General features: G+C 46.8%; 1 protein-coding gene across 1 annotated transcript in view; it reads right to left on the bottom strand.

Annotated features, from left to right (window-relative positions):
- Positions 1-530: 530 nt before the first annotated feature.
- The window catches only part of LOC311143820 (protein DOP1B-like), a gene marked incomplete at its 5' end in the record, with an annotated part of 29,571 nt that continues 4,365 nt past the window's right edge, over positions 531-25,736 (bottom strand). The window contains 34 exons of the mRNA XM_084179697.1: positions 531-1,606; positions 1,737-1,869; positions 1,980-2,120; positions 2,302-2,357; positions 2,826-2,962; positions 3,393-3,521; positions 3,595-3,656; positions 3,796-4,055; positions 4,137-4,219; positions 5,495-5,651; positions 5,920-5,986; positions 6,337-6,441; positions 6,551-6,606; positions 6,737-6,871; positions 7,019-7,141; positions 7,255-7,446; positions 7,569-9,256; positions 9,357-9,547; positions 9,847-9,947; positions 10,189-10,341; positions 10,654-10,925; positions 11,325-11,749; positions 11,868-12,208; positions 12,748-12,996; positions 19,425-19,536; positions 19,807-19,926; positions 20,053-20,173; positions 20,880-20,991; positions 21,207-21,316; positions 21,594-21,717; positions 21,999-22,097; positions 22,273-22,462; positions 23,115-23,285; positions 23,515-23,696. Of these exons, the coding sequence (XP_084035823.1) occupies positions 1,355-1,606; positions 1,737-1,869; positions 1,980-2,120; positions 2,302-2,357; positions 2,826-2,962; positions 3,393-3,521; positions 3,595-3,656; positions 3,796-4,055; positions 4,137-4,219; positions 5,495-5,651; positions 5,920-5,986; positions 6,337-6,441; positions 6,551-6,606; positions 6,737-6,871; positions 7,019-7,141; positions 7,255-7,446; positions 7,569-9,256; positions 9,357-9,547; positions 9,847-9,947; positions 10,189-10,341; positions 10,654-10,925; positions 11,325-11,749; positions 11,868-12,208; positions 12,748-12,996; positions 19,425-19,536; positions 19,807-19,926; positions 20,053-20,173; positions 20,880-20,991; positions 21,207-21,316; positions 21,594-21,717; positions 21,999-22,097; positions 22,273-22,462; positions 23,115-23,285; positions 23,515-23,696 (6,849 nt within the window). The 3' untranslated portion in view covers positions 531-1,354. The remainder of the gene's footprint in view (positions 1,607-1,736; positions 1,870-1,979; positions 2,121-2,301; positions 2,358-2,825; positions 2,963-3,392; positions 3,522-3,594; positions 3,657-3,795; positions 4,056-4,136; positions 4,220-5,494; positions 5,652-5,919; positions 5,987-6,336; positions 6,442-6,550; positions 6,607-6,736; positions 6,872-7,018; positions 7,142-7,254; positions 7,447-7,568; positions 9,257-9,356; positions 9,548-9,846; positions 9,948-10,188; positions 10,342-10,653; positions 10,926-11,324; positions 11,750-11,867; positions 12,209-12,747; positions 12,997-19,424; positions 19,537-19,806; positions 19,927-20,052; positions 20,174-20,879; positions 20,992-21,206; positions 21,317-21,593; positions 21,718-21,998; positions 22,098-22,272; positions 22,463-23,114; positions 23,286-23,514; positions 23,697-25,736) is intronic.

Raw genomic sequence — 25,736 nt, 5'->3', positions numbered from 1 at the left:
TCACATAGATTCACACACCCTGACTCAACATACAAGAGTTCCATACGTCAGGGCGTGACAAGTAAGTTGAGATCCTGACTGAGTTCCACAACAAACATATTGTTGGTGGGTCAGGGGCCCCCGGGCTAAGTGACTGCTTATGCCTGGAACCAGCCCTGTCATGAGTATTGCCATACTCTGCCTACTGCCATGATCAGTTTAATATCTAATTATTAGTGTGCATTTAAACTTACTCAACCCCCGATAGCAAAAAACTAACATTTGAGAGAACCAATCAAACCCATTGCACAATTCCTGAGCGAATATTGCATTAACGGCCTCCTTTCCAGACCAGTGTGGTAAAGTTATAACACCTGCATACTTATGTTATTGACTCTTAGGGTTAGGTCTCTGAGATTATCAAGCAAACATACACAATATAAGTTGAGCTCCATTTATTGAATCATTATTAAATGTTGGTTTTTATTTACAGATTTATATAATATTTATTATATATTAATTCTGATATTAATCATTTTTAGGAGGCCAGACATTCACATAATTTAGTTAAGCATTCACATGAAGAATAAAACAATGATGGGTGGTAAATCCAAACATTCCCCAGAACACTTAAAAACAGACACAAGTGGAAGAGTTTCCTTGAATAAAATAACAAAATGACACGCAAGTTATTTTACTTATATTAGATATCTAGAGGTTTTGCCGTGTACACAAATCACACTCAATAATTTACCCACAAATAAAACTGCAACATCATGATTGATGACCAGCAGAGCTTTTTAAACATTAAAAACCAACCATCCTCTACTAAGAGCCTTAGAGGTCCCATAGTCACTGACCAGCAGGTATACTCACCTACTCCTGTCTCATTGGAATACATTACATTCTGACAGTCAGAACAGGTTTATGGAGCGATGGAATGGATTCAGTAGTCAGTACTGCTGTCACTCCCTTTGTTACAGTGGTGCTTCTTTTACAACCAGTGTCACCTCTAAAAGCTACTGTAGGTAGTATCAGTATTACTCTTACTTTAAGTCAGCACATTCAGACTTGTACTCAGAGAGCCCAATAACTACCACTCCGTTCCAGTTTGTGTCAGTTAATTCTAGATTATTTTAGAGTACCGGTATATCAAATGTAGAAGATCCTACATAGACATGGAGTGTTCAGACTCAACTAGGTAAAGTAAACAATTCAATATTTAAAAGAACATCCCAAAAGATTGCAATTTAGCTGGCATACGCCTACAATACAACATCGCTTTCAGTGATTGTGCCCATTCTAAAACGTTCCATTTCTATAGTTCCAGTTCTCATTTCCTCAGCGTTCTAAGCTTTAGAACCTTGGTGGAGATCTAACTCTCCATGGAGTCCAGGAACTCTCCCTCAGTGATGTGCTCCAGTCTCTTCAGGACTTGGTGGGCGCTGGCTGTGGGGTAGTCTGCCACAGGGTAGTCTGCAGGGCTGCTGGGTGAAGTGCCCTGGAAGGAACAGCAGAGTGTACGGAGGAAGGGAACCAGCTGGGTGATGGAGGAAAGAGAGCGACGGGTGAGGAGGGGGAACTCCAGACGCTCCGTAGACGACTCTTCGTACAGCTCGTTCAGCGCCTGGAATTACAGGACATGACATGACATCAACAGAATGGGACGAGCGGACCGCATAATTGAGTCAGGTCGTTATCATGGTGAATATAAGGACATGTTCTCTTGCTCTATAGTGGTGTGTGCGTTCTCTTACCCCATAGCGTTGGTGTAGTGCCTCTAGTACTTTGACAACATGGGGTTTGCACTCCTGCTCTCCCTCCAGGAGACTATTTTCTGGGCCACTGTAGCGGCTCATATCCACCTCTGGAACAAAGGCCCAGCGATACCTAGTCACACACACACACACATGAGCAGAGAACATTTCATTTAATTGTAATCATGCTAAGCACACCCTTTATAGATGCTAAGCTGATATTAAGCAGGGTGAGGCTCTCACATCTGAAAGAGGGGCATCTTCTCTGGGGGGAAGGCCAGGGCGGTGTCCAGGAACTTGCAGGCAGACAGGTACATGTCCAACTCTGGCCGGGGAAATGTCAATGACCCATTCCCCATGGCCCCACGCACCACTTTAGTCAACCTGACACAGAGAAGAAAAGAGGAAGGAGAACAGAGAAAAATACATTAGACAATTTAATGAAACATGGTTGTGATATTCACATGAGAGACTGTCTCATACATATTAGAGAGATGGACAGATACATTGATGTGTCTACAGTACATGTAGATAAATTGAGTAGACTGAGTAATCATGGACTCACTTGGACACCTCTTTTTCTTCCGACAAGGCTTTCTCCAGACGAACAAATGTGCGAATCTGACAAACAGAGAGCAGAGACACCATTAGAAGACAGGACTGGACAAACACTTCCAAACGCTGTTTCTTTTGACATGCCACCTCCCTGCTGAAAACAATGTATGTAGCTACAGTGTATACATGCATTGAAATTAGGAAATTAGGACTGTGATGATACCAGTATCGCACTATTTTTTCCATGGCAAAAAAGAAAACACAAAGCAGACAAAACTCTTTGGTCGTTTAAAAACCTGCTGTATGTAAAATATTGTGTGATATAGCTTGGAAAATAAACAAATGTGACTGGATGACAACATAATGATGTTTGTTTCAAACAATAGGGCTGTTTTCCTAAAGGAGTTAAATCCGCTTTGTGATTTGTTTCCTTGCCATGATATACTAACAAGTATTGCGATACTGGTATCCTCCTGGCCCTGCAGGAAATCAGTGACAGGAAGTGATGTCATCAGGGTGGGGGTTGTTCCTCACCAGTTCTGTCACCATGATTGGCCAGAGGGAGGTGAGGTGCTGGGGGGAGATCCGCAGCATAAGAACACGGAACGTCAGAAACATCTGAGCAGAAACGGAGGACGTCTGACCAATACGCAGAGCCTCTGTCAGCCGCTCTGAGGGAGAGGAGGAGGAGGAGGAGGAGAGAGGATAGGACACCAGTATTACATTATACTGTACATTAATTATTAATATTGGCCTGATAAAATGTTAATCAATGTCACACTCTCACATTATCTATCAAATGTTTATTTTCCAAAATGTGATGGTCTACACCAGTAGTTCTCAGTCCTGGTCCTGGTCCTGGGGACTCATAGGGGTGCACATTTTTGTTTTTGCCCTAGCGCTCACACACTTCATTCAACTAATCATGTCCTCATCAAGCCTTTGATTATTTAAATCAGGTGTTTGAGTGCTAGGGCAAAAACTAAAAAAGTGCACCCATTTGGGTCCCCAGGACCAGGATTGAGAAACACTGGTCTCCACACTTTGTCAATACACACACAAAGAATACTAAATACACAGAAACACAAGAAGCACACCCACCTTGGATGAGGGGCAGGTAGAGGTGGTACTGGTCTAACTCTCCACTGAACATGGCAAAGGCCTGACGCTTCAGTAACATGGGCTTCTGCTCTACACTGGGAAACAGCTTCAGAGAACTGCTCTGCATGCCTGCAACACACACAGACACACAGTTAACACACGTACAAATGCACGCACGCACACACACACCCACTCTACTTACTCATGAGGTCTTTGAACATGGTCTTCTCATGGGTCAGCAGGTGGTCAATGATGGATCTCCAGCTAAAGAAAACAGAGGTCAAGAGAGGTCAAACACAGTCGTTTTCTTTTAACAATTTATTTGATAATATTGATTTGTCAATATTTACATGGCACGCATGTACGCACTCACACACAAGCACATGCACAAACACAATCTTACTGGGGGGCACAGGAGACGTCCATGGTGAAGAACAGGGGATCCATGTAGAGTTCGAAGGCCTCTTTCCTCCAGGCCCTCTTGGTGTAGGCGTACCCACTCAGATTGCTCAGGAGCTGGGCACCCGCACTGAAACTGGGCATGTTGTAGGCACTGTGGTTCTTCAGGTAGGGGAAGACGTAGTACATGAGGCGAGAGATGAGAGGGACGGCTTTCTCCTTCTCATCACTGCGATACACCATGTCCAGGAGAGGGGCTAGAACCTACAGAGGAGGAGGGTCTGTCAGACACAGAAACATATACATAGGCGTGAGAGCCATAGGTGCACAGATCTGCACACTTACCTCTGCCAATAGCGCTAGAGCTTGTACACTGTACACAGAGGGGGCTGAGGAAGACACCATAGTGCTGGCCTGAGCTTCAGAGTCTGGAGAAACTGAGAAAAGAGAGTAGAAAAGGAAAGAGGGAGATGGGAACAGAAGGGAGTTGTTACTCATGAATATGTATGACTTTCTTCTCCAGTGCCTGCCCTGAGGACCGACCCAAGGTTTAAACTCCTCAGGGTAGTGGGAAGTATCTCCATCTCCTGGGTGCACTGCTCCCAGCGGCGCTGCAGGGCGCTTAGTTCCACTAAAGTTGACATGGGTAACACCAGAGGAGAGGCACTTTTGTGAGAAGAGTGTCCTTCTTCACTGGACCACTATGCTGGGGGACATAGTGAGGATGTGCTGTGTTTCCATGGTTACAGTATAAGTCTGTGGTCTCTCTCAATCTACTCTAATGTAGACCTGAAGAGAGCGGAGGAGAGGATCGAGAGGAGAGGAGACTGTTGGTCGAGGTGGGCCCTCTTGCTTTTCTTAACTAATGATGTGGAACGTACATTAGATGCCAGGGTTTGGTTGCCATGGTTACTGAGGAGCATGCCCTGAGGGTTTTGGACAGGGGTGTCAAACTCATTCCATGGAGGGCTTAGTGTCTGTGGGTTTTTGGTATTTCCTTTCAATGAAAACCTAGACAACCAGGTGTGGGGAGTTCTTTACTAATTATTGACCTTAATGCATGTGGTCCTCTGTAGCTCAGCTGGTAGAGCACGGCGCTTGTAACGCCAAGGTAGTGGGTTCGATCCCCGGGACCACCCATACACAAAAAAAATGTATGCACGCACGACTGTAAGTCGCTTTGGATAAAAGCGTCTGCTAAATGGCATATTATTATTATTATTATTATTATGCATCAATCAAGTACAAGGGAGGAGCAAAAACCCGCAGACCAGCGCTTCCCAAACTCGGTCCTCGGGACCCCAAGGGGTGCGCACGTTTTGTTTTTTGCCCTAACACTAGACAACTGATTAAAACTATCAAAGCTTGATGATTAGTTGATTATTTAACAAAACCCAAAATGTGCACCCCTTGGGGTCCCGAGGACTGAGTTTGAGAAACCCTGCCGCAGACACTAGGCCCCCCGTGGAATGAATTTGACATGTGGTTAAGCCTAATTTACACCTTCCGCTTCAATCGAACGTCAATTGAACGTCCACTTCCATCCGCAGCTCCTTGGAAAAGTGTCCTGGAAAAGTGCAGACATGTACGGACAGGAGTGGACGTTTGATATTGCACCTAGAAGCACAAGGTGTAAATTAGGCTTCAGTCTGTTCCTGATAGAAGCCAGGGATGTCTCCAGGTGTGTGTGTGTGTGTGGTTACCATAGAGGACCAGGTCCAGTTCGTCGGATGGCTCCTCGGTCTCAGGACACACCTGTGGCTGGTTCTTGACCTCCAGGTTGCGGCTGAGCCAGCTGGTCTGCTCCAGAGACGACCCAGCCACCCCGCCCACTGCCTCCAGGATCTTCTGGGTCACCTCCTACAGGACATCACCATGGTAACCATCATTATCATGCATCTCACACTGTACCCTCTCAATCTCACACTAAAGCTTAATTTAGGCCTTTCGCTTTAATTAAAAGTCTGGTCAGTCCACACATTTCGGTGTGGACATGAGCGGACGTTGGATATTGCATCATTTCATTCAGTGGACCGAGCGGATGGCGTGGAAGAGGAAGGTGTAAATTAGGCTACAGCTGGGGTACTGGGGTATGTACTAGGGTATGCTACTGTGCTCCATGTCTTACCTGCATGTCCCTGGTGTCCTTCTTACTGTCCAGGTTGGACAGCCGGTTTACAAAGTCATTGAGGATCCTGTGGTAGGAGTGGAGAAAGATGACTGTACAGTTATGGATTGGTAGACTAGAGTGCAATAATATCTTGTTGATTCTGATACAGTATCAAACCAAAGCATGTCTATTGATGTGGGATGTACTACTTATGTTTGGAAATAACATTTACATTGTTTCAAACAACAGAGAGTGTTATGCTGGGAACAATGTCTACAGTAACAAATCAGTATGACCATTAGACTGTAAGTCGCTTCGGATAAAAGCTAAATGGCATATGTTATGTGATCAACGACTGAGAACAGTTTCTGGACATTGGACATCAAGAGAACATTTTAGTACATGTGTCAGACAGATAAGAAGTTGATGACTAACCCCAGCAGCAGGAAGTGTCCGGGCGGGGCCAGGTTGAGCTGCACAGATTCTCTGAGGAGACTGAGGAGGGGCGCCACGTTCTCCATGAGCGCCTGAGCTGGAATACTACCACACACACAGAGAGGAGGGGGGTGAAACATTGTTAAATAATATCACATGTAGGCAAGAACTGAAGTGTATTACTAATCTCTGTGTTGATGTCGTTGTTTGTTACCTCTGGGTGTAGGCATAGCTGAACTGTAGCATGGGGGTGTCCACCAGGGTGGACTTCTGCCACACAGACGAAAAAGAGACAAAAGGGTTACATCAACTATGACCTTCAGATTACCACCATGTCATTTCTCTCTGGGTTAAACAGTCACATCTTTAGGTAGGTGTGTGTGTGTGTGTGTGTGTGTACCTGGTCTCCTTTGATCTGGTGGGGTTTCTTTACCACCTCTTTGACCATCTGCAGGATGTTGTCCGTATGGAGCGTTCCCAGGGACTTCACCAGATCCACGATGGTCAGATGAGACTCACTGGCCACAGGCAATATCTACAGAGATATGGAGAGAGAGAGAGAGGAGGAGGAGATAGCAGGGAGAGAGGGGGGGGGGGCATTACTTTGTGTGTTAGAAGGTGTGTGTGTGTGTGTGTGTGTGTATGTATGTATGTCTCAATAATTCAGTTTTAAAACACTCACTTTGTTTGTGGAGTGTCTCTTGCTCCTCCGGCTGCTCCACACAACTCCCACTGAGGCCATGAGCTGTACCCCGTACTGCCTCGTCAGAGGAGTCAGGAACTCCAACACACGCTGCCTCAGGATCTACACACACAAGTACAGTCAGAGTGACACACAAATTCACATGCAATACATATCATAGCACTACTTACTGCCCATAAGAACACACTCCCACGCAAACATAAACACAGGCATACCTTGGAGCTCCTGAAGTAGACGGATGTGGAGGCGTGTCTGGTGGTCTGGGTGGAGTCTGAGCCCCTCCTCTGGGACTCCTCCTTCTTGACCACGCCCCACAGCAGAGCCATGCTACTGAGCATGTGCGGCAGCTCCTCGATCACAGCATTGCGGGCGTTCCGGACGTCTGCAGGGTCACAGGCCACCAGGGACTGAGAGGGAGGGATGGAGACATTTAGACCATCATTGTTTTCTGCATGTGTGTCCAAGTGGGTAGCAGAGTGATCCACCTACATGTCGCCAAATCAGCAGTGCGTGTGTGTGTGCGCCTCACCTTCTTGTTGTCCAGTAGACAGTGGTGAGTGAGTGTGGTCAGTCCCTCCAGTAGGGTGAGGGGATAATCAGGAGCGATGTTCTCCTTCCTGCTACTCTGTGTAGCCTTCCCCCCGTCGTGATCGTACTGTTTGACCAGCTCGTCCAGGTTCCTGCAGATCTGGGTGATGAGCGGAGCCACGATGATGCCCAGCGAGCGCCCCAGGTAGGGCAGAGACGAGCACAGCAGCGCCACCCAGTGGGGGTGCATGGCATAGCCGTACTGCGGCTGCAGAGCCCGGGCTGCAGCAGACACAAACATCCCCTGGGCTGTGATGGGCTGGGTCTGGACATACTGAGCTGCCTTGATGGACTGTTGGAACAGAATCCCTGTCTGCCATTCCCGCTTCAGGGCTGAGGAGGAAGGGATAGCTGCAGGTGTGTCACGGGGCTCATCGGGGTGCGGGGTTGAACCAGACCCCCCTGGCCACACGTAGTACTCCAGGACGATGAGGGCCTGTAGGAGCTTGAGCAGCTCCATCTGTAAGGGGTACTGCTCCTGTCCCCCTCCCCCTCCCAGATTCACCAGGCTCTCCTCAGACAGACCCACCTGTTCATCTAACAGATCCAGACACCCCACGGCAGAGTCCTTCTCCACCCCTCTCTGGCTGATGTACATGGACGTTGAGAGGGTGAGAAGGGCGTACTGCTGCACCTTACACCCGGCCAGCAGCTTGCGGATGGCCTCCGGGCCGACCCCAGCCTCCCCCTGGGTGGAGGTGTCCCCCTGGCCCCGCGCCACACAGCCCAGCTGGGTCACCAGGCGGGTCAGCACCCCCACGCTCTTCACCTGGACCTCCCTGTTCCCCTGCAGCTCCCTGGGGCCCAGGGTGAGGTAGGACGGGTAGTGGGAATGCAGGAACCTCAGGCACAGGGACACCAGCAGCTCGATGAGCAAGGAGGGGGGAATGGAGGGCGAGGAGGTGGGCGAGAGCAGGCGTCCGTGGAAGCCTCTTCCGTCCTGGGCCTGCTGGTGGCGCTGGAGCAGGTTGGAGACCAGGTTGAGGTGGGCGGCTGAGCTTGTGTCCAGGGAGGTGGAGGAGAGGGCGTCCACTAGAGGACGCTGGGCGCTGCTCCTCAACAGACTGTCCAGCAGGGCCAGCCCATGGAGCAGACGGGGCCAGCCGCCGGGCACAGAGTACAGCAGAACATGGCGGAACAGAGAGTCGATGACTTCCCGCTTCTCACGCTCCTGTTTGAGGAGACGCGACCGAGCCATGGCTTCAAGCTCCAGGTCCTCCTCCTCCTCGCTCGACAGTGAATCGGACGCCTGCGTGTGTTCCGATTCCACCCTCCTCAGGCAGCTGACCACACCTCCTTCCTCTACGCTACAACCGTAAGGGGCGGAGCTGGAGTTCTCCGTGGAGACCTGGGCACCACTGGTGTCAGCTGACTCGGTGTGTTCGCTCTCTTCCTCCTCCTCTTCCCCCAGCTCGTCTTCCCCCTCTGTGGCTTCGCTCTCGCTGCAAGACACCCCCGTGGAGTCAGCCGCTGGAATGGTCGTCTCCGGGTCACGCTCTAGTTCCCCCCACAGGGCCTCCCGGTCCACCAGGATCATGTGACCCAGTGTACCCTCATCTGGTTGGGTGCTGGCGTCCGTGGAACCCTTGGTGGTGCTTTGACTTCTGCTGTTTAAACCTTTCAGATGACCTACAGAGAGAAAAAGGTCTACCAAAACATACACACACTAGGAGAGCAACATCCCTAAACACTCCAATTATCACAACATAAGACTCCAGAACACACGTACCTGCAGTGAGGTTCTGCTTGACACTCTGGATGGTGTAGCGCTGGGTGGAGGGGTGGAGCAGCAGCAGCAGAACAGGCTCCAGGATGCGGACCACGTCCTGCAGGGAGAGAGCCCTGACCAGCCAGCACTGGGCTGCAGCACTCACAGAACCATCTGGGCTGTTCAGACAGTCCACCACCACGCACAGAGACCTGGGACAGAGATACACAGAGTCAGTCATAGGGAGATGAGGGACAGACGCAGAATCTTAAATAGTGCTCTGAGAGAGAAAGAGACAGAGACAGAGACAGAGAGAGAGAGAGAGAGAGAGAGAGAGAGAGAGAGAGAGAGAGAGAGAGAGAGAGAGAGAGACCATCTCTGCGATCTGAGGAAAGGACAACAGGTTCACCATGGTAGTAGAGTCATGAAACATAATACACTGGGGACCACACCACAAACTGCTGTTGGGCCCAGAGACCAACCACTGACCATACTTCAGCTCTGTACTCACCGGTCAAACGAGCGGTTCAGAGACATGGTCCGGTTTGACTGGTTCCCCCTGGTCAGGTGCCACAGCACTGAGAACCTGTGTAGGGCCTCCAACCGTACAGCCTGAGGGAACACACCAACATAATTTACATGGTAGTTAAACACACAGGATTACTTACTGTTTGTTTTATCACATGAATTTAGCCTAGAATATTTGTTCCTATGTTAGGTGGGTATATGTAAAACTGGGGTGTTGTTTAAATGCGTTAGGTGTATTGGATGGATCTTTGCTGTAGGCGTTTAGTGTCTTGATATTACAGTAGAATCTTGTTAGTGTGTGTGTGTGTGTGTGCGTGCTCTGTACCTTGTCTCTGTGCAGTAAAGCCTGGCAGACGATGTCCTCACAGATGGATGCGGAGGGGGCCAGGCAGTGGAGCCGATAGAAGAGGTCCACACAGGAGGTGTGCTGCTCTCGACGCTCCACATCCAGCTGACCCCACAGCACCTGGGCCACCCGCTGCATGGGTTCACAAAGGTGAAAGGTGAAATGTTAGAGGTGATGATGATTGGTGTTCATTTGGATCAACTTAACGCAGCAGCATCAGACGACTAATTATCCTGATGTGGTTAGGTAATAGGCAGCAGAAATAAAAAAGGTGATGATGCTGTTGTACAGGGAGAAACAGATGACACATTCACTAAGGAAATGTACACATTTCATCATATTATACAGTAACACGTCGGACCAGCTAGGTCCCCTCATATTATGTTCCCTCTTCATGTGGCAGTAATACAAGCCCCCTGCCATGGTAGACCATGATTTCCTGACCTGGTAGAAGTCTGTGCTCTGCTCGATGGCGCTGAGCAGGCCTGGGTAGATGGGGGGCACAGTGACCATCTGCAGCCGCCCGCTCAGGGGGTTGGCGTTGCTGGCCTGGTAGCGCCTGGTCTTGTCCTGGATGACCAGGGCCAGGGACTGGGAGTGGTTGATGAGCTCCAGAAGAGACGACACAGCTGTGTGCTGCACCTGGTAGTCCCTCGACAGGCAACACAGGGTCATCAAGGACCTCAGCCACAAAGGCAGGCTGCCCACGTCACTGTCTGAAGAGAAAAAACAAAACAATATTTTGGTTACTTCCCATTCAATGAGTTCAAATTAGTCAAGATCATGAAAGCATATCAGTATGCTGACTTTAACCATCATAAAGTGGTCAATTCAACCCTGTTAGTAAGCCATGTTAGGAGTAGGAGTACACACTAAAGCTTTAAGCTACGCTTTTAATTTGAATAGACAAACCAGCACCCCAGTAAACCTGTATGGTTAACGATGTTGTTTTAGTAGAGTTAAACAAATTCCCCTATGTGGACTAAATTGTGCGAGTCTGACATGCATGACTACTGTGCGCCTAACTAACTACAGTACGTTTGTGTAGAGGTGTATAGACTGACCTGTATGGGTAAACAACCATTATTGTGTAAAAGTGTATACTGTGACCTCACCTGTATGGTGGAACATGTCACTGTAGAGCACCTGGCTCTCCTCCTCACTCAGGTAAAGGGGGAAGGTGGTACACTCCAACAGAAGGTGGCATGCTGCCGTGAATGCCTGGCGGCACTCCTCTGATATCTCCGCCCTGCCCCGGGGCATGTAGGCTGCCCCCCAGTCCACCCCTCCTCCCGCTCCCCTTCCTCCTTTCTTCTTCTCTGTAGGGGGGACAGGGCGGTCTGGGACAGAGGGATCAGAGGAAGAGCGTGGTTTGTGTTTGTTGGGTGTGAAGAGCTCGGCTAGCTTGTCTTTGATCTGGGTGGTGGTTATCTGAGGGCCCTCTCGGAACGAGGTCTTCCCACCAGGGGAGAGGGCAGCGGGGTCGGGCTGTACAGCCTCCTCTTGCCCCCTGACGTCCTCCACCTGAACCAGCAGGTACCTGGGAGGAGAAAGAGAAAGAGAAAGAGAGAGAGAGTTGATCAAGTTGTTTTGATTGGTGCATGCTGTGCTTGATGATTGTGTGTTAAATGTTTTCCAGATGTGATCATGTTCTCTACCTGGTGGTTATGAAGGCTAGTATATCCAGCAGACACTGGGTCATGGTCTCCACACTGCCTCCCTTCCTCCACACGCCCTCGCCCTCTTTCACGATCCCCGCCCATTCAGGGCTCAGTCCCGCCCCTGGTAGGAGGTGCAGTTCCGAGGGTGAGGCGCTGAGGCCCAATCCGCTGTCTTCAGACCGAAGGGGCGGGAAGGTGCTTTCTCCCTCTACTGGGCCAGTCTCCTGCTCCACAACCCCATTCAGCTCTTCCTCTGGTTCTGTGTTGTCATGGTTACTGTTGATCCGACTGCCCTCTTCTTCCTCCTCCTCCTCCTCGTCCCTCTCCATGTCCTGTATCTAAGGGGAGAAAATGTATGTTCCAACCAGAATACCACCAATGAGGGAGAGAGTGGTATGACCTTAAAGGACAGTTAGAGAACCGTCTTCTTGTCCTTAAACTCTAAAAATATCATTTTTTTTCTTACGGAGAAATCCCATCACGAGCCATTCAGTGACTGAAGGAAGCTAAAAGATCAGTGGGAGCTGTGTCTATGTGACAGACAGACAGGCCAGTGTTACAGCTGGACTCCAGACCTTGGCCAAAACCAATTACATCTGCATGGAGAGTGAAATTAGAAGATTGTTTGGCCTGTGTACAGTCTGGATCTAACATCAAGACAAGAGGAGTACAGTACAGGACAGTACATGAGAGACAGCCTGACCAGGAGCTAACCCTGCCAGGAATGTTTTCCCTCATTCAGACGGGTCACCTACCAGACAGCTCATCCTGAGGGCATGACCATTCTGAAGTATCTTTGTAGTGCTGCATCCCTAACTCCCATTTTCCTTCTACTCTCCATACGCCACAGCTTCTCTGAACCACTGCACACACTCACACAGCCACTGACCGGAACATATTCGAAGCTCTCCTCCTGTGTCTGTGACTTCACTTTCTGTGTCTGTGACTCCACCTCCATGTCCATATAAGCCACGGGCATCTGGATCTTACTGAGCACCTTGAAGCAGGTGCGCAGGCCCTGTTTGAGCTCTGATAGGTCCAGACAGGTCATGTGGGTGCGGAGCGCATGCAGCATGCGGCCAAGCATCTGGGGCAGGAACTGAGACTGGATGTCAGCATGGAGCTCCTATTGGACCAGACACACAGAGACAGACCAATCAGATACGGTTAGAGAGAGAGAGCAAGAAAGAGTGAGAGCAAGAAAGAGAGAGAGAGAGAGACTCAAATGGCAAATACATTCAAGAGGATAAACTTTTTCCCAAACACAAAGTGGCTAAACTCTGGTGCCCAAACACTAGGCATGCCCTGGAGCTGTTGTCAGAGGACAGACTATGGTCCCCCAGCCACATCATAATTCACACGGGCACAAATTACCTGAGGGCCCAGCAGGAAAGGGTGGCCACAGCACTCAAGGGAGTGATTGAAAAAGCTTCTTCCACTTTCCCCAACGCACAAGTGGTTATCTCCACCCTGCTACCACAAAAATACTTTCACCCTGCCACCATACAGCAGGTGAATGCATGCATTTCGCGAGACTGTGCCCCAAAACCTAATGTCTACCTGGCCAACCACTCCACCCTGGACTTGAACAGCCTTTACGACCAGGTCCACATCTACAAGGCAGCAATCCCAACTTTTGCCAGGACCCTGAAGGACGTCACCCTCAACCGTAGCCCCAGCACCTCACACAGGAGCAACGGACACCCCACCTAGACCAGCGAGACACCCTCCCAGACCTGCAAGACCCCCTGCTGAAGGACCTGCACCGAGAGAACCCACGCCAAGAGGACCTACACCCACACCACAGCATCACCAGCCACACCCCAACCAGCTAAGACCACTCCAAGCAAACCCTGGCCACACCCTATATAGGCCCCACCCATATCAGACCTATGCCCCTTCTGCCCACCCCATGCCCCCTGCGGCAAGGATCTCAACATGACAGAAGGACATATGCCCAGGCCGTGAGCAGAGCAACAGGCCCAACCCCCACTATTACACCCGCCCAAGCATCATCCTGCGACCTAAGAGGTATGCAGAGCTCAACATGCTCTGCTCACACCTACAGTGATGGTCCGGGCCTAAACCACACATAAACAACACTAGACACTATGGAACACAAAGCTTTTACTATCTCATCCTGAAATACACAAGGTCTGAGGTCATCTGCCTTTGGCCTAAAGAGCAGGAACCCAGGACTTCATCAAAGAAATCAGAAATACAGACATTGTCAGAAACATGGCATAAAGGAGACGGACCAACTGGTTGCCCTCTAGGTTACAGAGAGCTGGTAGTCCCATCCACCAAACTACCAGGCGTGAAACAGGGAAGAGACTCAGGGGGTATGCTAATTTGGTATAGAGCAGACCTAACCCACTCTATTCAATCTGGCTAGAAATTAATAAGGAAATGATCTCAACAGAGAAAAATGTCCTCATGTGTGCTACCTATATCCCCCCAATAGAATCCCCATACTTTAACGATGACAGCTTCTCCATCCTAGAGGGGGAGATCAACCATTTCCAGGCCCAGGGACATGTACTAGTCTGTGGCTACGTAAATGCCAGAACTGGACAAGAACCTGACACCCTCAGCACACAGGGGGACAAACACCTACCTGGAGGTGACAGCATTCCCTCCCCCATATGCCCCCCTAGACACAACTACGACAACATAACCAACAAAAACGGGTCACAATTCCTGCAGCTCTGTCGGATGCTGGGTATGTACATAGTCAATGGTAGGCTTCGAGGAGACTCCTACGGTAGGTACACATATAGCTCATGTCTTGGCAGTAGTACTGTAGACTACTTTATCACTGACCTCAACCCAGAGTCTCTTAGAGCGTTCACAGTCAGTCCACTGACACCCCTATCAGATCACAGCAAAATCACACTCTACTTGAACAGAGCTATGCTCAATCATGAGGCATCAAAGCCAAAGGAACTGAATGATATTAAGAAATACTATAGATGGAAGGAATGTAGTGTGGAAATCTACCAAAAAACTATTAGTCAACAACAAATTAAATCCCTTCTAGACAATTTCCTGGACAAAATGTCTCACTATAATAGTGAAGGTGTAAACTTGGCAATAGAAAACCTAAACAGTATATTTGACCTCTCAGCTTCCCTATCAAATCTAAAAATTTAAAGCAGACAAACAAAGAAATGGTTTGATGAAGATTGCAAAAACCTAAGAAAGAAATTGAGAAACCTATCCAACCAAAAACATAGAGACCCAGAAAACCTGAGCCTACGCCTTCACTATGGTGAAGCACTAAAACAATACAGAAATACACTACGGAAAAAGAAGGAACAGCATGTCAGAAATAAGCTCAATGTAATTAAATACATAGAATCTAACCACTTCAGGGAAAATTGAAAAACTCTAAACAAACAACAACACGAAGAGTTATCTATCCAAAACAGAGATGTATGGATAAACCACTTCTCCAATCTTTTTGGCCCTATAACAAAGAGCAAATGGCAAAAACATATACATGATCAAATAAAAATCTTAGAATCAACTATTAAAGACTACCAGAACACACTGGATTCTCCAATTACATTGAGAGAACTACAGGACAAAATACAAACCCTCCAACCCAAAAAGGCCTGTGGGGTTGATGGTATCCTCAATGAAAGGATCAAATATACAGACCACAAATTCCAATTGGCTATACTTAAACTCTTTAACATCATCCTCAGCTCTGGCATATTCCCTAATATTTGGAACCAAGGACTGATCACCCCAATCCACAAAAGTGGAGACAAATTTGACTACAATACCTACCATGGGTATGTGGTCCTCTGTAGCTCAGCTGGTAGAGCACGGCGCTTGTAACGCCAAGGTAGTGGGTTCGATCCCCGGGACCACCCATACACAAAAATGTATGCACGCATGACTGTAAGTCGCTTTGGATAAAAGCGTCTGCTAAATGGCATATTATTATTATTATTATTATTATTATTATATGCATCAACAGCAACCTTGGGAAAATTCTCTGCATTATCATTAACCGCAGACTCGTACATTTCCTCAGCGAAAACAATGTATTTAGAAAATGTCAAATTGGCTTTTTACCAAATTACAGACCACGTATTCACCCTGCACACCCTAATTGACAAACAAACAAAACAAAACAAAGGCAAAGTTTTCTCATGCTTTGTTGATTTCAAAGAAGCTTTCATGAGGGCATGCTATACAAATTGATGGAAAGTGGTGTTGGGGGGAAAACATACGACATTATAAAATCCATGTACACAAACAACAAGTGTGTGGTTAGAATTGGCAAAAAACACACACATTTCTTTCCATAGGGCGAGCTTAAGCCCCACCCTCTTCAACATATATATCAACAAATTGGCGAGGGCACTAGAACAGTCTGCAGCACCCGGCCTCACCCTACTAGAATCTGAAGTCAAATGTTTACTGTTTGCTGACGATCTGGTGCTTCTGTCCCCAACCAAGGAGGGCCTACAGCAGCACCTAGATTTTCTGCACAGATTCTGTCAGACCTGGGTCCTGACAGTAAATCTCAGTAAGACAAAAATAATGGTGTTCCAAAAAAGGTCCAGTTGCCAGGACCACAAATACAAATTCCATCTAGACACCGTTGCCCTAGAGCCCACAAAAAAAGATACATACATTGGCCTAAATATCAGCGCCACAGCTAACTTCCACAAAGCTGTGAACGATTTGAGAGACAAGGCAAGAAGGGCCTTCTATGCCATCAAAAGGAACATAAAATTCAACATACCACTTAGGATCTGGCTAAAAGTACTTGAATCAGTTATAGAACCCATTGCCCTTTATAGTTGTGAGGTCTGGGGTCTGCTCACCAACCAAGAATTCACAAAATGGGACAAACACCAAATTGAGACTCTGCATGCAGAATTCTGCAAAAATATCCTCAGTGTACAACGTAAAACACCAAATAATGCATGCAGAGCAGCATTTGGCCGATACCCGCTAATTATCAAAATCCAGAAAAGAGCCGTTAAATTCTATAACTACTTAAAAGGAAGCGATTCCCAAACCTTCCATAACAAAGCAATCACCGACAGAGAAATTAACCTGGAGAAGAGCCCCCTAAGCAATCTGGTCCTGGGGCTCTGTTCACAAACACAAACAGACCCCACAGAGCCCCAGGACAGCAACACAATTAGACCCAACCAAATCATGAGAAAACAAAAAGAGAATTACTTGACACATTGGAAAGAATTTACCAAAAAATGGAGCAAACTAGAATGCTATTTGGCCCTAAACAGAGAGTACACAGTGGCAGAATACCTGACCACTGTGACTGACCCAAAATTAAGGAAATATTTGACTATGTACAGACTCAGTGAGCATAGCCTTGCTATTGAGAAAGGCCACCTTCAAGAGAAGTCAGGCTATGTGCACACTGCCCACAAAATGAGGTGGAAACTGAGCTGCACCTCCTAACTTCCTGCCAAATGTATGACCATATTAGAGACACATATTTCCCTCAGATTACACAGACCCACAAAGAATTGAAAAAAAAATCCAATTTTGATAAACTCCTATATCTATTGGGTGAAATACCACAGTGTGCCATCACAGCAGCAAGATTTGTGACCTGTTGCCACAAGAAAAGGGCATCCAGTGAAGAACAAACACCATTGTATATATAACCTATATTTATGTTGATTTCATTCCCTTTTGTACTTTAACTATTTGCACATCATTAAAACACTGTATATAGACATAATGACACTCGAAAAGTCTTTATTATTTTGGAGTGCAATGTTTACTGTAAATTTTTTATTATCTATTTCACTTGTTTTGGCAATGTAAATATACAGTTGAAGTCGGAAGTTTACATACACCTTAGCCAAATACATTTAAACTCAGTTTTTCACAATTCCTGACATTTAATCCTAGTAAAATGTCCCTGTCTTAGGTCAGTTAGGATCACCACTTTATTTTAAGAATGTGAAATGTCTGAATAATAGTAGAGAGAATGATTTATTTCAGCTTTTATTTCTTTCATCACATTCCCAGTGGGTCAGAAGTTTACATACACTCAATTAGTATTTGGTGGCATTGCCTTTAAATTGTTTAACTTGGGTCAAATGTTTTGGGTAGCCTTCCACAAGCTTCCCACAATAAGTTGGGTGAATTTTGGCCCATTCCTCTTGACAGAGCTGGTGTAACTGAGTCAGGTTTGTAGGCCTCCTTGCTCGCACATGCTTTTTCAGTTCTGCCCACAAATGTTCTATAGGATTGATGTCAGGGCTTTGTGATGGCCACTCCAATACCTTGACTTTGTTGTCCTTAAGCCATTTTGCCACAATTTTGGAAGTATGCTTGGGGTCATTGTCCATTTGGAAGACCCATTTGCGACCAAGCTTTAACTTCCTGACTGATGTCTTGAGATGTTGCTTCAATATATCCACATCATTTTCCTTCCTCATGATGCCATCTATTTTGTGAAGTGCACCAGCCCCTCCTGCAGCAAAGCACCCCCACAGCATGATGCTGCCACCCCCTTGCTTCACGGTTGGGATGGTGTTCTTCGGCTTGCAAGTTATCCCCTTTTTCCTCCAAACATAACGATGGTCATTATGGCCAAACAGTTCTATTTTTGTTTCATCAGACCAAAGGACATTTCTCCAAAAAGTACGATCTTTGTCCCCATTTGCTGTTGCAAACCGTAGTCTGTCTTTTTTATGGCGGTTTTGGAGTAGTGGCTTCTTCCTTGCTGAGCGGCCTTTCAGGTTATGTCGATATAGGACTCGTTTTACTGTGGATATAGATACTTTTGTACCCGTTTCCTCCAGCATCTTCACAAGCTCTTTTGCTGTTGTTCTGGGATTGATTTGCATTTTTCACACCAAAGTACGTTCATCTCTAGAAGACAGAACGCGTCTCCTTCCTGAGCGGTATGACGGCTGCGTGGTCCCATGGTGTTTATACTTGCGTACTATTGTTTGTACAGATGAACGTGGTACCTTCAGGCGTTTGGAAATTGCTCCCAAGGATGAACCAGACTTGTGGAGGTCTACAGTTATTTTTTCCTGAGGTCTTGTCTGATTTATTTTTTGATTTTCCCATGATGTCAAGCAAAAAGGCACTGAGTTTGAAGGTAGGCGTTGAAATACTTCCACAGGTACACCTCCAATTGACTCAAATGATGTCAATTAGCCTATCAGAAGCTTCTAAAGCCTTGACATCATTTTCTGGAATTTTCCAAGCTGTTTAAAGGCACAGTCAACTTAGTGTATGTAAACTTCTGACCCACAGTGATACAGTGAATTATAAGTGAAATAATCTGTCTGTAAACAATTGTTGGAAAAATTACTTGTGTCATGCACAAAGTAGATGTCCTAACTGACTTGCCAAAACTATAGTTTGTTAACAAGAAATTTGTGGAGTGGTTGAAAAACGAGTTTTAATGACTCCAACCTAAGTGTATGTAAACTTCCGACTTCAACTGTATGTTTCCCATGCCAATAAAGCCCCTTAAATTGACTTGAAAGAAAGAGAGCGAGCGAGAAAGAGCTGAAAAATAGTGTGTGTGTGTACCAGAGGGATGACGTCCAGTAGGAATATGATGAGTGTGGAGATCTCTGTGACAGAGGGAGCAGGAGAGTCACACTGATACTGCAGAGGGGGCGGCGGCAGGTCAGCTGGGTCACTATGGAGACACAGAGAGAGAGAGAGAGAGAGAGAGAGAGAGAGAGAGAGAGAGAGAGAGAGAGAGAGAGAGAGAGAGAGAGAGAGAGAGAGAGAGAGAGAGAGAGAGAGAGAGAGAGAGAGAGAGAGAGAGAGAGAGAGAGAGAGAGAGAGAGAGATCAGCTAAACAATGTAAAATACATTTGAGTTGGAGAAAGATGCTTTATAACAGCAAAGCTTCTGTGACTATTCTAGAGGAGGTACAGTAGGTGTTAGTAGAGGTGTTACCCACCTCAGGCAGGTGCAGAAGTGGCAGGTCATGTAGTCCCACAGGAACTCACTGTTCATGGAGCTCACCAGCATGTTCACCGTCTTTATGATTTCTGATGCGTTCTTGTTCTCTTTTATTTTACTGCACAGACAACACAACACAAATACATCTAGGCAGTTACTATCATGTCAATCTCTTTTTAGGAAAATTCCCAATAAATACCATTCATCTATATTAGTTCATTCTCCACTCGTCCCATCCTCTCACCTGGCTAGCTGGTTGCCTGTCAGGCCAGCGCTGGTGATAGACTCCTCTCCCAGCATCTCTCTGCAGTAGCTGTAGAATGCTCTCACCACCTCCAATAACACACTGCCCACCACCAGAGGACCTGAGAGAGACCACCATAATCATCATCATCATCACACACTGCCCACCACCAGAGTACCTGAGAGAGACCACCATCATCATCATCATCATCACACACTGCCCACCACCAGAGGACCTGAGAGACCAACATCATCATCATCATCATCATCATCACACACTGCCCACCACCAGAGGACCTGAGAGAGACCAACATCATCATCATCATCACACACTGCCCACCACCAGAGGACCTGAGAGAGACCAACATCATCATTACACACTGCCCACCACCAGAGGATCTGAGAGAGACCAACATCATCATTACACACTGCCCACCACCAGAGGACCTGAGAGAGACCAACATCATCATTACACACTGCCCACCACCAGAGGATCTGAGAGAGACCAACATCATCATTACACACTGCCCACCACCAGAGGACCTGAGAGAGACCACCATCATCATCATCATCACACACTGCCCACCACCAGAGGACCTGAGAGAGACCAACATCATCATTACACACTGCCCACCACCAGAGGACCTGAGAGAGACCAACATCATCATTACACACTGCCCACCACCAGAGGACCTGAGAGAGACCACCATCATCATCAGCATCACCACTACACTCTACTTACCAGCAGAGGGCTTGAGACAGATTGAGAGAGACAGAAGGGGAGGGGTGGGAGAGAAGAGGCCTGAAGGAGGGGAGGGGTGTGTTTACCTATCTCTGGCTTATCTATGAGGCTGATGATGACGCGGAAGGGTCGTAGATAACCAATCACGCTCTCCGGGTCCGCCTCCACATCCTTTTGATTCAAGATGTTGATCAAAGCCTAAAGACAGAGACACAGAGGACACACACACACACGGTTACACCACTGAGTATTTACTGAATTGAAGTTCACATTGTTTTCCTGGTTTCATATTTGAATGAGTGACTTACATTTAAGGGCAGGTGTTTTAAGACCTTCATGAGGTTTAATCATCTGTGACAGTATGATTTATATACTGTAACTGATCAACAGTAGTGTTAGCTAGTGTGTCTGACCTGCACTAGGAGTTCTCTGGAGTGGGTGTTGAAGTAGAAGGCTGTGTGTTCCTCCATGGAGATGGAGAGGTCAGGGTCTGCAGCAACCATACCCCCCTTAATGTCTGTGCCTTGGGAACAGCAACACACACACACAGATACAGTTATTCACTTATAATACCAAGGCATACATTTTAGTCTCTGAAAGGAGAGGTGCAAACAATTGAGGCTATATGGATAAATGTATTAGGTAGACCTAAACGACATTAGCTACAACTAAAGTTATTAGCTACATAGTTAACTATATCCAGGCCTACTGCTAGACTATGACTCAAAGCCATAACTTCATTGTGTGTGTGTGTGTGTGTGTGAACATGGCCGTGGTGCATGTCTATCCACAGTAACTACCTAGCAGCCAGGCGTAGAGGCGTCTGTTGAGGGACATGTCTCTGCGGAGCAGCGTGAGGGAAGCAGCAGACACCACTGTGATCGTGTCCTCCCTGGTCATAGGAATACTGCCTTCTGTTGGGTCCTGAGGTAATAACAGGGACAGAGTTACACATGGGGCACAGGGAGAAGGGAGGGGGAGAGGATGAAGATAGAGAGGCAGAGAAGGAAGAGTTGGAAGAGGAGATGAAAGAGGAGTAAGGGAGGAGCAGGACAGGGTATATAAGGAGGAGGAGGTGAGGAAGAGGAGACTGAGGAGGAAGAGGAGGAGGAGGTGAGACAGAGGAGAAGAAGGAGGAGGAAAAAGGAAGAGGAGGAGGTGGTGGTGGTGGAGGAGGAGGAATAGGAGGAGGCAACGTTACTTACCAGGCAGGTGGCCAAGGAGAAGAAGTAGAGCAGGATCTCCAGCATGTTCCTCTGCACCAGAACATTAGAGTCCTGCAGAGACAGACACAACGCCTTCACCTGGGAGAGACACAGAGAGAGAGAGACACACAGAGAGAAAGAAAGAGAGAGAGACAGAGAGAGAGAGAGAGAGAGAGAGAGAGAGAGAGAGACAGAGAGGTTATACAACATATCCAACATTGCAGACACAACCCTACACTCACTCACATTAACACGCTGAAACACAATAACTCACCACCAGGCGGTTGTCATAGCCCAGCATGCATGTTTGCTGGTGCGGGGGGGTGAAGCGGTCGAAGTGTGTGACGATGAAGAGAGAGGCAGGCAGCCGGACCAGAGGGCTGACCAACACACTGCCCCACAGAGCCCCATAGAACACCTGCTGGCCCACCAACATAGACAGTCTCAGTAGCAACACATCCGTCCTGAAGAGAGGGGAGAGGGGGAGAAACTTTTAAGTGAGGAAGAGGAAGATAATTAGTAATATCATGCAATTATCTATGCGAAAGAAAATACACTGAGTGTATAAAACATTAGGAACACCTTCCTAATATTGAATTGCACCCCCCTTTGCCCTCAGAACACCCTCAATTCATCGGGGCATGGACTCTACAAAGTGTCAAAAGCGTTCCACAGGGATGCTGGCTCATGTTGACTCCAATGCTTCCCACAGTTGTGTCAAGTTGGCTGGATGTCCTTTGGGTGGTGGACCATTCTTGATACCCACAGGAAACTGTTGAGTGTGAAAAACCCAGCAGCATTGCAGTTCTCAAACCGGTGCGCCTGGCAACTACTATCATACCCCGTTCAAAGGCATTTAAATATTTTGCCTTGTCCATTCACCCTCAATGGCACACATATACAATCCATGTCTCAATTGTCTCGAGGCTTAAACATCCTTCCTTCCCCTTCAACTACACTGATTAAAGTGGATTCAACAAGTGACATCAATAAGGGATCACAGTTTTCACCTGGATTCACCTGGTCAGTCTATGTCATGTTTTGTACACTTTTTGTTGTGTTTAGGTACACAGGTGTGTGTGTGTGTGTGTGTGTGTGTGTGTGTGCAGCGTGTACCTGTCATAAACCTCAGCCCCCTCCTCCAGGCCAGGCAGTAGTCCAGTGATGAAGGCCTGTAGGCTGGGCAGTAGGGCCCTCTGTAGGGGGAGGTAGTAGCGCTCATACAGCGTCAACAGGGCTGGCTTCACTGCCATCGCAGCATGGCCCAGCAACGGGAACAGCCCCGAGCTAAAACACATACATACACACACACACACACACACACACACACACACACACACACACACAAACAAGATAGAGATCAATACAACACATTAACTCACACACACACACACACATCAGTACAGGAGAACACACTGACAGGTCAATAGGCCTACAACACCTCAGGACAGACAGACAATACAGACAGACAGACAGACAGACACACACATCCTATGGGTTAGCATGAGTCCCACACCTGTAGATGAAGAGGTCCTTGGCCAGCCATTTGGTGCCGATGATCTTGAAGATGACCTCATAGGTCTCCAGGGCCTTGAGGTGCACTCCGCTGGGCAGGGCCGGGTGCAGACACTGGGCCAGACGCTTCCCAATGATCAGCCTCTTGGGCAGCAGAGAGTAGCGCAGGTTACTCTGCAGGGCCTGGGGAGGGAGGATTAGAGAGAGGGAGAGCGCTGATGAAGGGGGTGCCAAATGGTGCTTGTTAGTGGTGTGTGTTGTAACGAATACCAAATTAATAAGCAATTCATTGGTAATTATTGTGTATCTACTGTGTAATGTGTTTGGGCTATTGACAAAAAAGGTCATGAGGTACTGACACTGTCAACATAACCAAATAGATTAGCAGGAACTGGAAGTGTTGCACACACACATATCAACAACAGAGGTGGAAAAAGTACTCAATTGTCATACTTGAGTAAAAGTAAAGATACTTTAATTAATAGAAAATGACTCAAGTGAAAGTCACCCAGTAAAATACTACTTGAGTAAAAGTCTAAAAGTATTTGGTTTTAAATATACTTAAGTATCAAAAGTAAATGGAATTGCTAAAATGTACTAAGTATCAAAAGTAAAAGTATAAACCATTTCAAATTCCTTATATTAAGCAAACCAGACTGCACAATTATTTAGAAAATGTTGGGACGGATAACCAGGGGCACACTCCAACACTCAGACATCATTTACAAATGAAGCATTTGTGTTTAGTGAGTCCGCCAGATCAGAGACAGTAGGGATGACCAGGGATGTTCTCTTGATAAGTGTGTGAATTGAACCATTTTCCTGTCAAAATGTAACGAGTACTTTTGGGTGTCAGGGAAAATGTATGGAGTAAAAAGTACATAATTTTCTTTAGGAATGTAGTGAAGTAAAAGTAAAAGTTGGCAAAAATATAAATAGTAAAGTAAAGATACCCCCAAAAACTACTTAAGTAGTACTTTACAGTATTTTTACTTAAGTACTTTACAACACACACTGTCATTCTACCATAACACTCCTAAGCAAACATCCTTCTTGTTAAATGTGTCACAAGCAGTGTCCCACTAGCGTGCAAAGTCCCCTTGGGTGGAGCAAGAGACTTGTTAGACCATGTATTCTGGGCTACTGAAGTAGAACAGTTTACAATAAATGTTAAACTTAGTGCCTGCAAAAGCAATCAGAGTTTGAATACTGTATTGTCTTCTAACAGCTTTAATAGTTAGAAGCAAATACATTGTTCAGTAAAAGGGATAGACTATCATCCTCTCCATTGAATGATTGGGGGCTAAGTGAATGAACACTGATGTAGGCTAATTTTCTGATAGTGTGGGAATGTTTTTCCATTTCATAGCGGATGCCAATATCACAGTCCAATGATCCTGGAGCCAGATCCAGACAAAACCAGATGCAGCCATGGTAACACCAGTAGGACAGATAAGTGACTGCAGGTAGTGACTGGGCACAGAGCCAGAGAGCCACTCACACACAGCAAGTACAATACACTGACCAAGAAACCAATAGCATGGCTAACTCGTCAATGCTAAAGAATAAGCAGTTAGCTTCTACTCTGTAAGGACACGAATACACTCAGAAAATGCCACCAATGATTTGGTCAGTCACTCTCACTCAGATATCATAGAGTCTATTGATGCACAGGTGCGTCAATCTAAATAACATAACAAAAAAAATCCCCATCAAAATCAGTCAGTTTAAGCTAGAGATATCTATGGCGTCCTTCCGCATCTGCGGTGGAAGGTGGCGGAACTACAGCGGTGTTTGTCAGACCATGAGACATCCCGAAAACTGGTCTTCTCACGAAAATGTCTGTAGCATCCGAACGGTTTGGCCTACAAACTCTATGGAAAGATTAGATTTTCACGAACACGATGGTCTGAAGTCGGTACCGTCGATGTGCCAACTTCTGTTTGTGGAAAGGGGAGATTCTCATGAACACGATGGTGTTCTCCGTTTTGCTCTACGACCCCCACAAGTGTTGCGGGACTCGTCTGAAGGTAACCGGTACCGGTTTAAAAAATGAATGGTATGGAGGTAGTTTTGTGTCTACCCAAAAAAGGGGTTAAATACGTGTTCCAAAAAAACATAAATATTTATAGGACAGACACTTCAAAACCTTGTTCATTAAGATTTTTTTTTTTTTTCATTTTTTGTCTGCCTGGTGACATCACATTCATGAGCTTGGGTCCC

This window comes from Coregonus lavaretus (genome assembly GCF_964263955.1).
Source record: "Coregonus lavaretus genome assembly, chromosome: 16".
NCBI lineage: Eukaryota > Metazoa > Chordata > Actinopteri > Salmoniformes > Salmonidae > Coregonus > Coregonus lavaretus.
This window is presented reverse-complemented; position numbering and strand designations above follow the sequence as displayed.